This window comes from Colossoma macropomum, unplaced genomic scaffold (assembly GCF_904425465.1).
Source record: "Colossoma macropomum unplaced genomic scaffold, Colossoma_macropomum, whole genome shotgun sequence".
In the NCBI taxonomy this organism is placed as follows: Eukaryota; Metazoa; Chordata; class Actinopteri; order Characiformes; family Serrasalmidae; genus Colossoma; species Colossoma macropomum.
In genome coordinates this window covers 15,180,853-15,194,934 of record NW_023494784.1, presented here as the reverse complement: position 1 = coordinate 15,194,934, position 14,082 = coordinate 15,180,853, and the positions used below count along the sequence as shown (strand labels likewise).

The following is a 14,082-nucleotide window of genomic DNA, read 5'->3' as shown; positions in this document are numbered from 1 at the left end:
TTCCCAATTTCAAAAAAAGTTGAGAAAGTATGTGAAATGCTAATAAAAGCAGAAAGCAGTGAGTAAATTCTGTCTGATCTATATTAAATTGAAAACAGTATAAAAACAATATTTGATAGTTTACATTAGAAACTTTACTGTTTTTTTTTTCGTAAATATGTGCTAATTTCAAAATTGATGCCTGCAACACTTTCCAAAAAAGCTGGGACGTGAGTATGTTTACAACTGTGTTACATCACCTTTCCTTTTAATTTAACAACACTTAATACCTTTGGGGACTGAAGACACCAACTGATCCAGTTTTGAAAGCAGGATTTTTTGCCGTTCTGTTTTACAAGTCTTCAGCTGTGCAACTGTACAAGGCTTTTGTTGTTATATTTTGAGCTTACTAAGACACACATTTTAAACAGGAGACAGTTCTGGACTGCAAGCAGGCCAGTCAAGCCCCTGCACTCTCTGATTACACAGCCATGCTGTTGTAACATATGCAGAATGTGGTTTGGCTTTGTCATGTTAAAAGAAGCATGGGTACTCCTGAAAAAGATGTCATCTAAAAACAAGCATACGTTGTTCAGCGTTAATGGTGCCTTCAAAGATGTACAAGTTACTCACTAATAAGTCCCATACCATAACAGACGCTGACTTTTGAACTTCACACTGGTAACAATCTGGATGGTTCTTTTCTTCTTTAGACTGGAGAACACGATGTCTATTATTTCCATAAACAAAGTGAAACGTGGACTCGTCAGACAACATACACATGGCCGCTGTGCATCAGTCCATTTCAGATGAGTCCAGAGAAGTTGATGTTGTTTCTGGACACTGCTGACAGCTCCATTGTGCACAGTACAGTCTTAACTTGCCTTTGTGGATGCAGCTACGAACAGCGTTTTCTATGTTTTTTCAACATACTCCCGAGCCCATGTGGTGATATCCATCACAGAAACAAGCCGGTTTTTAATGCAATGCCGTCTGAGGGGTCGAAGGTCATTCATAGTTTTCAGCATTTTCCTTCATGCACAGAGATTTCTCTGCATGCCCTGAATCTTAGATGATGATATGCACCGTAGAGGATAAAATACCTAAAATCAAAGTGGCAAAGAGGCAAAGTGGCAAAGTGGCAGGCCTCAACCCATTGTTGTTTATAATGGACTCTTTCCCGGATGCTTGTTTTGTACAGCATAATTGCATCACCTGTTTAAGATGTTTTCTGTATATTTCAAAATGTACCTAGTCTTAAATTGCCCTGTCCCAACTTGTTTAGAACATACTGCAAGCATCAGTTTCGAAACAAGCATAAACATTTTGACATAAAACATTACATTTCTTGTTTATGCATTGTTTTTGTTTAAATACACATCAAAGCAGATTCATAAATCACTGTTTTCTGTTTTTCATTTGCATTTTATCCACTGTCCCAACACTACACCCAACTACCCCCAAAGGATCTGCCCCAAAGTTTTACAAAAGTTCCTCCCACCTTCAGGATACATCCAGTCTTTAAACTGGAATATCTCACTCTGCGCTATGACTGTAGGAGGAGACTAGGCATGTTTACAACAGATCACTAAATTTTTCATTCTGATTAAATTTATTTTAAATGGAGTGGCAAACCCCCACAAGAGGGAGTGAGCTACATATGAGCTTCATGAGGTGCTCTGCATCTAAAAAAAAACAACTTAAAATCCAACTGAAGGAACTTAAAAATAGGAGAGTGCAAAACCCTTACATAGCCTCTCTGAATGGAAGCACAAGCTTCTGTCCTGCCTCTGAGGTGACAAGTCTAGTAATGAACATTTTGTCTTGAGATAATTGGGTTTGATTGGTGAGCTTTTTGTCTCTAGTTTGACTGCTCTCTGAAGGCTTTCAAAAACAAAGGACATAATTGGGGTCCACATAGGGTGGGACCCTGCACTTAAAAACATGCCACGTGTACCACCAGAACCAGTTCAGAACAGAAGGCCAACATTTCCGTCTTTAACTATTTCTTCAGGCTGCCTGTGCGCTGGATTCGAAAGACTCAACCTCAATGTTTATGTAAACTCAAAATGTGGCAGCGTACACAACAAATGCACCCAAGATATTGATGAGAACCACGCTGTGATTGACAAAAGCTAATTGCCAAATGTTTCTCACTTTGTAATTGTGGTCGTTAGGACAGATGTTTCTATACAAAATGAGATTTTTTGTTTCTAAAAAAGCAGTTGGCATTTCATCTTGCTTATACCAGTTCTGATTTAAAAACCGTGTTTCTACTTGGGCAAGACTCTAAAATGGTTTAAGACACACTTAAAGGACAGGTCCTGCCTCATAAACTAAATATCGACTTATTATTATTGGTATGTTGTCATTTACCCATGATGCTTCATTTCAGTGACTAGGACTGCACTTGGCAATTTACATGGGGTGTTCAGAGGAGGCTCCTTTTACAGTTATTAGGGCCCAATCAAACAGTTATACAGTTATTAGGGCCCTCATTAAAAAGAATATAACATTATGAAAATCACCTGTATAAATCCATACGCAAGTATCATACACTTGTTTTCACTTGTCTGCAGATTCACTGCAAAAATGACGAAATACAGTGTCAATATTAATAAAAAAATGTCTGGGTGCGCAGCAGCATAACAAGAAAATCGATATGTAGTTAAATAAAGCAGAACCTTTCCTTTAGGGAGTGCCTGTTTTCAGCCAAACCTCCACATTAAAGGATACAGGTTGCTCTGAGAGTATTGTGTAAAAACATTATACACATATATTTTATATTGACTATTTACAAGATTTATATGCACAATTTCCTAAAGCTTTACCAATGATCTGCTTACATATCCTATACAGATAAAAAACTGATTATAAACAAGAGATTACACCTGTATCTCCTCACGCTTTCCTTTTCTTCTTAAGGTCATCACTTTGTCCACAAATGAGTCAAACGTTCCTAAGGAAAAAAATAACAGGTGTGAAAGTCATATTGTGTGTATTTTCTACAGCTGTGTGCCTGGAACAGTGGGTGGGATGGGCACAACAGGCTCCCCTGGCCAGCGCCCCTCACTCCTCAGTGTCCTGGCTGGGTGGGAATGGCACGGCCACAGCGTGTTCCTGTGCCAGAGCGGCCAGCTCTTTGAGGAACTCTGAGAATATTATCGCACAGTAAACCGTGTTTTTCACCCGTAGCGCCTCCGCCTGCTTCTCCAGCCCAGATGTCCCCATCCCGGCCACAACGCCCCTGAACAGGGCACTATGAAGAGACTGACCGCCGTCCCTCACGTGAGCCAGTGCGGCCTGAGCCGCGTGCCGTGCCCGTGTCGGACTGTTAGTGTGCCTCAAGATCAGATCGCCCAGAGATGGCTTCCGGCTCTTCACTGTGAAAAAAGAGAGAGATACACAATGCTAAGACACAATGCTGTGCCAAGGCCCAAACACTTATCAGAAACTCGAAAGTTTTTGTTACAGTAATTTTAATATAAATTTACATTCATGTGCATTAAATGTAATGTAAATTAAACAGTAAATATTACAGTATTACTCGTTTTACTGTTAAGTTTTGGATGGAAAGAAAAAATTCAATTCTAACAGGATCATTGGTCAATCAGGAATTGTTTTTCTCTGTGGTATCTAGGTAGATATAGCTAAGCGAGCTCTCCCATTGGTTAGGACTTCGAGAGCTGAAGAGAAGATTGATGAAAATTCAATAAAGTTCTTTAAAAACTCCAAAAGCGTCAGGTCATCATCAGCATAAAGAGGAATCAACCAATCACATTTTGATTTCCAATTGGTGGCACCAATGTCTTGAAGAAAAACACATCACTCAAGGCCTTCTGGAAGTGGCAATATGAGCGGCAGTCTAAACATCCCACAGGGACACTAGCAAAAGTTAGCATTATCGTAGAGGTGTGTTTTATGTAATGATATGGGAATTGTGGGCTGAAGCTTTTTCACGTACATATCTGCAGATGATGGTGCATAAGCATTCAAAAATATGCAACTACCTGAATTATTACAGAGACAAAAAACTTTAGAAAAACAATTTAGATTTTAATTAGTAGCCTAATGTGCCTAAACATTACGCTCTTCTGGGATGCAATATATACATCATATATTGGTTTAAAATATCAGTCAATGTCCTGATGCCTTTTTCTAAGTCATTGCACCTGCAGTCTTCTGAAATAGCCTGTATTGCCCGTGTACATAAAACAATCTCATCTTTGCTAGGTAAATATAGTATTAATATAGGATTAAATACACCCAATACTTTTAGAAGTTCAATTGTGTTCATGTGTGGGAATACTAGTGTCTTCCTATGGTTTGCAAGAAATAAATCAATAAATGAATGACTGGTCACTGTCACTGGGGTAACTCTAATAACCACTGCTGGGCACAAGCCTACTGCAGCAATTCCAAACTTTTGAATGTATAAAATAATTAAATATATGTAATGTATAAAATAACTCAATAATACGACTTACAAACTTGAATTCTAGTGTACATCACACTAAAAATGACAAAAATAACATCATTCTGTGAGTGGTCCTCCACAAAGAACTAAGTAGACTAATCCAATAATATCAGCAGTTTTTACTTATCGTGATCAGGAGCAGCACGACTGACCTAATGAGCCTGATGTAAGAACTATTACGAAGCACACATTCCCCTTAACTGACCTTTACACAAATATAGATAAAGAGAAACACACACATACACACACACACACACACACACACACACACACACAACAAAACCCTTTCATCTCCTCGGTCACTAACCCAGCGAGTCCGATCGGCGCAGAGGAGGCACTGCTGTGGGCGAGTCTGTCCAGTCCAGTTTACCTCGCGCCAGAAGGAAGCGCCGAGCCTTCCTCAGCATGGCTGGAAAATCCTCGTGCACTGCAGCAAATGATTCAATACGATTCTTTACAGATCCAAGCACCTGAGGATGAGTCAAAGAGAGGAATGTGACAAATCAAACTAAATCAGTCAAAACACAGTGTTCAGTTCACTGCACAATAAAGGCTGAAATGCCATTCAGAACAGTGGTTTTAAAAAAAGACCCTGGGGAGCTTCAAGCAGAATAAACCAAAGCCTCTTGCTTTCTAATGAACACAAAATGTTCAAAAGACCTTCTGTCAAAATGCACTGATGACTCCAAGCAAAAGAACAGAAAGACAGAAGAACAGCAGAGGAATTCCAACAAGAAACAAAGAACACAATGTTCGTCAAAACACAGGATTTTACCTACCAACAACAAATAAGCTGTCATATCAGAAACACTTAAAAATTAATCAGATGCAGATGTTTTGGATGTGTATGTGGTAGGACGAGGGGTATTTTATTTTCTTACAAATGAGGGTTACAATATTGATATGTTTCAACAATATTTTACCAACATATTCTTTCAGCAGTATTTATTTCTCATCCATCAACTAACCCAGGCTAAACATGAGTGAGGGACTGAAGAAGTTATGAGTGATCCACAAATCTAATGCAGAATCCACTAGAGGGCAACAAATACAGTAACAATGACAGTCCATTATCAAAGCTTTCCCAAAAACCCAGAAGATCACTGTATAACTGCAGAGTAACTACCATTAAACACCTCTCTTCAAAAATCACAATAATAATGTCACTATCACTGTTAATCTGAGCAATGGCACCCCTGACTCAAACACCTAATCAGTATTATAGAGTACTGTGCTTAATCAGAAACACTAAACACTTTCATTGTGCTATACAATTTGAACTTAACTCCCACAAAAAACATTTTGTAGATGGAAATGAACAAGTTAACTAACTCTGGTGTACAGCATGCTTTTTCATTTAAGATCTTATTACTAATATTAATGTACAAAAAATCTTCTGTATGGTCCCTGACAAAATACAGACTATAAACTAATCAAAACCTGTTTAGTAATATCCTGTTAGGAAAGTGCTCTTTTAGATGTATATGATTTTTTGGTTATACAGGCCCTTTGCGTTTCACTATATTCCCCAAACTTTTATTACCAATATTTCTAGACACAGCATGAGCAACCTGCTGTTTATTCTAAAGCCACCTTTCTGTCATGTCTTTCTTGTGTGTTGCAGAAAGAAGCTGAACAAAAAAGACAAAAACAAAAGAACAAAAAAAAAACTGAAAGACAAAAAGAAATCTAAGAGCACCATAATAATAATTAAAACTGGATACAGTTTGTTTTCAGCGCAGATGCATTCAAACAGTTTGAGAATCAGACTAACAATGGAAAAAAAGTAGGATATGTGGTGTTGTTTCACAGTTTCTGTGTGGATCATCAGACAAAAGACATCTTAAACTGGTTTCATAAACATGACAATAAGTTCAATGTTCTTCAGTGGCTTTACCAGTCACCAGATCTGAACCAAATGGAACACTTTTGAGATGTGATAGAAAAAGAGACTCATAACATGAAGGTACACTTGAAAAATTTGAAGGAACTGCATGATATAATCATGAAATAGAATTTTAAAGAAATGTTTTCAAGATCTTGTGGAATCCATACCACGAAAAACTGATATATATATATATATATATATATATATATAATCAGTACTTAAAGAAGTTACTTTCTTAATTTAATGTCTTAATTTGAATTTTCTATGTTAATTTTTAAGTCTTTTTGGTTCCATGTCAGCTGCCTCAACTCTTTCAATAGAATAACGTCTTCCTCTCCACCCTAAAACGACTAAAAAAAGGTTTAGTCATATGTACACTGCACATGCTCAAACGTCTGAGCATGTGAGTTTAAGCTTAATGCATCAACTCTTGACTGTGTCAGCTCTTTTCATTACAGTGGCTCTAATGTGGTGTGAAATCTTACCTGTATCAGGGACTTGACGCTGGGCTGGAACACCATGTTTGTGTTGAGCAGAAAGGAGCGGAGGAGAGGCTGAGGGTAGCAGGCCAGCTGAAAGACAATGCCTGTCAGCAGAATGTTCACATACAAAGAATTCTGCATCATGTTCTCCAGCTTTGAAAACAGCACCGTCATGAAAGGACCTGCAGACAGAGCAGATGCAGCAGAATTATCTATTTGATTTTTTCAGGCTTTTACTTCTCTACTTTACATTTTCTCTGCCTACTGTTCACATCATCTGATTTTTACTTTCTCTCCTGTGCAACTCTATATATTCAGCCTGTACTGCACCACTGTTTTTCCCATCACTGTGCATGTCAGTAAATTACCCTGTTTGTTATTTGTATCGTATATGAATTGTCTGTTACATGGGTCATCAGCTGTAGTGTAACATGTGCAATATCTGCAATGTGTGTAATAATTTGTGTGTTATCTGTTACATTTTGGTAAAATAAATTGGGATGTAATATTACAAGTTTCATGATACAACAATATACACACACACACACACACACACACATTATATATATATATATTAAAATAAGTGTGCAAATAGTTAAATGGTTAAATAAAATTAAACAGGGTAGCAAGTTTTTGAAACAGTAATTGCAGCTTAAGGAAAACTGAAGGGATGAGAAAAATTTCAATTACCGATGGGTAAAAAAGAAGCAAAAAAGAATACACCTGACTAAACTTTTTAGCCCTGGGTAGCACCTTTACAAAGGCTTTACTCTATAAATTACAAAAAAAATAATATAAAATGGCTGCTTAAAAAAATACAAAATCATAAATAAAAATAATAACTTCAATAAAATAATTACTTTAAATTTTTTTGTTTATTTTTATTACATAGAATCAGGGCTGTATTTAAACTCAGCAAGTATTACAGTACTACTCTTGTTTCAGTGTTAAGTTTTGCATGGGAACAAAAGGGTTAAATTCTTGAAAGGCCTAGGGGAAAATCAGCCAATGAGGAAATGTTTTTCTCTATGGTATCTAGGCAGATATAGCTAAGCTTGCTCTCCTGCTGCTTAGGACTTAAAGCAGTACAGAGAAGTCCTACCTCGTTAGATTAATTATCAGCATAATTATGAAGTGACAGACAAACCAATCACGTTTTGATTTCCAATAGGTGGGAGCAATTTCAGGGGAAAAAAACATCACCTTTGGCCTTCTGGAAGTCTTAAACACATCAATGATTGTGAATAAGAGTGGCAGCCCCATCAGTGGATTGCCAGAAATGCTCTCCCAGAGCTCTCTACTTGAAGAGTCACTGTGAAACTGCTACAAGGTAAAATATATGCTAATATGTCTGTCACAAGTTTCAAGTAAGACATGGGCTGTCTTTAAGAAGTTTAAAATGTCTATTTTTCATCTAGTGTGGAAAAGCGTGGAAGTATTGTTAATCTACCTGCACAGGGACAGTAGATGAAAATTTGCTATTTGCCTAAATATGACATGTTAACATCATAACACAATGGTGATTAGATTGTGTACTGTCCCTGTTAAATAAAGGATGAAGTAAATGTAAACGTAGATGCACTGAATCTCTGACCAGCTGCGTTTTTTTTTAATGTGACTGACTGATAATTACCTATGTAAGGTTGTGCAAGAGGTTGCCCGAGGGGTCTTGCTGGGCTAAACAATCCTGTACTGGAACCATCAGGCTTTGAGTCTCCAACAGCTCCCTGCTCGGAATCCAGCGGAGGACACTCCTCATCTGTCCGGTTTAGACCAGGAGATACAGACAGGGGCTCCTGGCTGAACTCTTCAAAGCTTCGTGTGTGAACTTTCCTTGCTTTCACTCGCTCCTCTAGCTCCCTCAACTCCTGGTGGAAAGCTTCAATACTGATACCCTGACCATTAGAGTCTCCAGCTAGTGGTTCGGACGGTGCCTGCTCCAGCAGCTCCTCAATCAGGCTCTCGACGGACTCCAGGCTGTGGGTGGTGCAGGTTGTGAGGGAAGTTTCGAGCAAGCTTGGTGCTGGAGCAGATCTTTGGCCTTCACTGGAGTTACATTCCTGGGATGAGGGCTGTAGGGTAGGTGGATTTGGTTGGGGTTGTGGAAGCGCACTGGATTGCACCTGAGATGGAGCTGTTTTTTTCACTGTGGTACTAGTGTTGAAATCACTGTAGCCTCCCTGTAAAGCAAGACTGGATTCGATGGAGACCGGACCAACTCTTCCATTCAAGCCTGATTCTCCATCTGTGACATCCGCATCTCTCTTTACCTTCTTCACCTCCATTCCACTATCTGAACTGTCCACACACTCATCTACCTGTCCAGTGCCGTTATAAAGTGCTCGATGAGGAACCATATGTGGGTGCGGACCTATAGGTTCTGCCGGCCCTGAAAGCGAAGCTGTGGCTGATGATGATGACGAAGACTGCAGAGGGACGGAGCTGGGCAGTAGGCTGCGTTTCTTGCTGCGGGGGGTGAGGCTGATGCAGTTTTTGGTGATGGTGACGTCCCACTCTCCACTGTTTCGCTCTGAGCTGCTCCACTCCGCTCGTGCTGCTGCCACCACCGCTGCCCTCTGCTGGGCGGCGTCTGTAAGTCCACCACGCTGCATGGAAAAGTGCTCAGGCACCATACTGAGAGATGGATTGGATGTGGGAGGGGGCGGTGGAGGCGGTGCCGTGTTTGGGGACGGGTTCTCTCCATCATAGGGAGCCGACCAGTCCCGACAGGCCCAGGAGCACAGCTCAATGCCACGGCGAGCATCTCGCAGGTACTCCAGGTAGCCGGACTCAGCTTCTGAAGCATCCATCAGCTGGTGCATTGGGCTGTTGGGAGAGGGAACACTTCCGTGGGGAGAGGAGGGAGTGTTGTCTAGACCGGAGGTGGAGGATGGGTTGCTTGAACCTCCAGAGCTTTGTTGGCGAATGAAAAGAGCCAAGCGAGATGGAGTGCTGGGTTTGGGGTGGATTGGAGACTCGGAAGTGGGGCTACCCAAAACTAAAGAGGAAACAAAAAGATCAGAGGCTGTAAAGCGTGTCATGCCTTGAAATAACATGCTACCGTTCAAATGGTGCAGAATCCAAATTCTCAGTAATATAAAACTAGTGGCTGCAGACATATTTAAAATGACTGCAATGTGATGCTAGTATTGTGCACTTTATATGCTTTAAATAAAGCTTCATCAAAAACCCCATTTACACCTGGTCACTTCATGTGTCTTGAGTATCTGGACAAGGCTAAGCCACATAAAAATGCAAGAGTAAACGCACCCAAAACGCATTTAAAACATACAAACACAATTGTTCAAACCACATCAGGAGGTGGTCTGAGACAGATTTGAGCCACGTTATAGCAGTGTAAACACATCTCTCCAAAACACATTTAACAACTAAAATTCCTCCCAGTACAACCTCCCCATGCAGTACGTCACTGGGTACCTGATCGGTGTCCGCGAGAAAGATGGAGGACACACATTGTTGAAGACCAGATGAAACGAAATGCAATCTGTAATAATCTGCAATAGCAACTGTCTGCAGACGACTTACAGGAACTGCACAATATTCAAACACATATCTAAACAGCTCTCAGAGAACAGCTTCTATGTAACGAACAGATATGCATATTGCATATTCTGTCCCAGACAGTTGGATTTCAGTTGAGACACATTTAACTACCAAGCATAAATGCATGTGGCTAAAATCTTATCAGGATACAATGCAGATACTAGTCACATGAACTGACCAGGTGTAAAGGGGGTCAAAGAGTCACTGGTGCTAGTCACACAGACAGGAGCCCCTTTCACATTCAAAAACTTGGACGTTGCCCAGATACTTTTACTGGTAATGTTCAGGCATTTCATCATTCACACATGAAGCCCCTAAACCAGGAGAGGCAAACATACATCCCTCACCAAGCCAGGCTCAATTACGGTTCTCATCAGATGAATTTAGAATCTATGTTCTAGATTAAAATAATCTTTTAGACCGCAAGTGACAAAACAACCGACATACCGCTCAACCAGTCACTGCTTAGCAACTGTCTCTAAGCACTACATCTTCAGTCAAATTAATGAAAAATTCCAGCAAAAGTACCCCATCCTCAGGGCTGTGCTATTTTTATTTTATTCCTGAAGCAGAAAAAGTTTTGGATCAAACTCTGTGGAAGACAATGAAAGCTGCAAGTTTTCTTTGCTTAGCTGCTCAGACTGCTGGCAGCTAAATAAATATTTAAATTTCAATCTGACCATCTAATCTGTCTTGTAGGTGATATTTATTCAGTCAATTTGTTTAGAATGCACATTACAAATTAACGATAAAACACATTGTGGCTTAATGATGTGTTATTTGCCTACTGAACTGATTTTTTTAGCGTAATGTAGCCTATTACCTAAAAGAAGTTTGACACCTTTGTCTTAAATGGTATTTTACCCTCAAAGTTCCAGAAAAGAAGATTTGATATTGTCAGCATTAAAAGATAAAATCTCATTTGTTTCTGAGAACACACTCCTGCAACATTTTCTGTTGTGACTGCAGCCATACATGGATTCTGGGTAGAATCTGTCCTGTTTATCTCTGGAATCATGAACAAAATTTACTCATGAAACTAAACTAAAAATTGAAGTTTAAAAGTTTCAGTTTTCACACTGTAATTTAGACTATCACTATATGCACAACTGGAGCTGTATATGTTACGGCAAAAGCATATGGGCATATAGGCATATGGGCTTCCATTGTCAATATTTTTTTTTTTGCTAATCTTTATTGTTGGATTACTTTTTAGTTTTACTTTTTATTTTTTTACTAACCTCTTAAGTGTTTTTCTTTCAAACTGTAATGATGGTAACTGAAATAACAAAATGTTCTGTGGCAAGCAAAAAATAAAAAACCTCAATGTCCGTATATGTTTTGTAGTAATGAGATAAAACTGCGAAACACAACATTTTGCAAAACTTGTATTTTAATTTTTAATTACATTTTTGTTAGCTTTAAAACTGTTTACAAATGGCATACACATTGTGAAAAGAAAAAAAAAAGTGGGGGAAAAAAAAAAAACCTCTCCTTTACAGATATATCTTCAAACTTTACTGTGTTCCAGTAATGAAAACTTGGTCACTTTAACTGGAAAATGTTACTAAAAAGTAGTCAATTTAAATGTTTCAAGTTGGGTCCCAGTATTAATCATGTTTGTGGAATAACCCAAATATCCCAGTAACGTATCCTGGGATTTGTACTACGTCTTGTGCAGGTAAATTGTTGCATCATCTCGCCTAGATTTAAATTTACACATTCAGTGCACATTGAAAAAAAAGGAAAAAAAAAAAAGCACTATACCACCTTAAAACATGTTCTTGAGTCTTGTATAAGCTCATGATTGATTGTACTCACCCTTGCCCCAGAAGGCAGGTTCCTCCTCCCTCTCACTAGAGGCCGCTGTGGTGATTCGGCAGCACTCTGGGATAAGAGACAGAAACCTATCGGCTGATTTGCCGTACAGGTCAGTCTCTCTGACTGCACGCCGCTGACTCAGCATCACGTGTGTACAGGGCAGCAGATACCTGCATGTAAAACAGCAACTTAAAGCACAGATGGCATAATGAAGCACATTCAGAGTCCAAGAGGAACGTGGATAATTACGTTTATCTCACGCAAACACACACCTGAGAACGAGCTGGAGCATGAGGTCTTCACAGTTGAGGGAGAGCAAAGTCTTGAAGAGACTGAGAGAGACCATGCACAGCTACAGAGCGATACAAGCGAAGAAAGTTACTACACATACTCACTCACCCTGTCTCAAAACTACATAACAGTAGAGCTGTCACTATCGATTTAATTAGTACTTGAGCAATCCCTTTACTACTATGACTATTAAGTAACCAGTGACTTAAAGGCCAACCCATAAAAACTGAACAACAGTAAACTATGCATAGATATTTTTATGGAAAAAGATAGCAGGGGAGCATTTAAAAGGAATTGTACTGCCTGTACAGTATGTAAAAAAACATAAGTTTACAAAACTTGAGTTAAAAAAATGATTCAAACATATACAGACAATGGGACTCCAAACTACTGTACAAGAGCTAGTAAATCACCAAAACTGTCACCATCAGGTAAACAGATTCAAATTTATCTTTGAGAGAAAACTGAGATTCACTATTGTTTCGGATCTGTTTCTGACCATCCTTCCAATGTCAAAAGACAAAAACACTATGAATCTAAAAAGATGTGTAGCTGTCAGGATGTTACTGTGAAAAAGAAACAGACAAAAATCATCTGCAAATCAAAGAAAGAAGCTGCTGTTGTTCTCAGAACAATGGATTGACTCCAGACCTCAGCATCACTGAATGTGTTTGGATTACTTGAATTGTGAGAAACACAAAATGCAACCAAATTCTAAGACCGAACTTTGGAGGTGTGGAAAAATTTCCCTGCAGATTTCTTAGAAAAACTGAAAGCAAGCCCCCTGAAAAGAATAGAAGCTGTCATAAAGGCAAAGGGTGGACACACTATATTCAAAAGAAATAATAATATATTCAGTTGTTGAATATGTTGCAAAAATTGCATATAAACGTGTGAGCCTATCAGGCTCTGTTTCCTACTGTAAGAGACCAGTATAATAATCTAAAACATGCATTATCACCAGGCAAACTCTCAACTAAACACTGCTGATTCAAGATAAACTGAGTATTTTAATCAAGTTATCGTGACAGCCCTACACGACAGCACTGTAGTTTCTACAAATAAATAAACAGCAATACAAGCAAAAGATACTAAGGCATCTAATCACTACAGAATCCCTCTCTATATGAAATGTAAACTCCACAGTGGTGTTATTTAGACTGACCCGTGAGTTGCTGCTGATGCGTGTGAGCAGTGTGTCGAGGATTGTGTCGTTGTCGTGCCGATGCAGCAGGATGAAACGGAGGAAGGTCTTGAGGAGGGACGTCTCTGTGACACTGCGCAGAAACAAGTCCAGATAGGCTGTGCTCGCAATCATCTCATCCACAGACGACTGGAAAGAAGGAAGAAAGTGCAGTGAAGCCAGACAGAGAGCAAAACAGGGTTTAAGTGGAAGGTAGAAGGCATTCAGGGGAAGGAGTGATTAAAAGAGAACAGAATTCAAAGAGAGTTAATATTACACACTCTTTAGCAGTGGTTTTTAAAGTGTGTGGATGAGTGGGTCATGAGGAAGCTGGATAAGTGCATTTCTTTTTGTTTGTTTTTCCACGAGAGCACAGCTAAACAAAGCGCATTTAAGA

The 14,082-nt window shown here is 39.3% G+C and overlaps 1 protein-coding gene across 3 annotated transcripts in view; it reads right to left on the bottom strand.

Moving 5' to 3' along the window:
• Window positions 1-2,396: 2,396 nt before the first annotated feature.
• The window catches only part of fam160a2 (family with sequence similarity 160 member A2), a 49,788-nt gene continuing 38,102 nt past the window's right edge, over window positions 2,397-14,082 (bottom strand). For all 3 annotated transcript variants that reach the window (XM_036573382.1, XM_036573409.1, XM_036573300.1), the window contains 7 exons: window positions 13,668-13,835; window positions 12,484-12,563; window positions 12,212-12,381; window positions 8,460-9,824; window positions 6,830-7,008; window positions 4,764-4,926; window positions 2,397-3,362 (listed from right to left, as the gene is read on the bottom strand). In XM_036573382.1, the coding sequence (XP_036429275.1) occupies window positions 3,049-3,362; window positions 4,764-4,926; window positions 6,830-7,008; window positions 8,460-9,824; window positions 12,212-12,381; window positions 12,484-12,563; window positions 13,668-13,835 (2,439 nt within the window). In that variant the 3' untranslated portion in view covers window positions 2,397-3,048. The remainder of the gene's footprint in view (window positions 3,363-4,763; window positions 4,927-6,829; window positions 7,009-8,459; window positions 9,825-12,211; window positions 12,382-12,483; window positions 12,564-13,667; window positions 13,836-14,082) is intronic.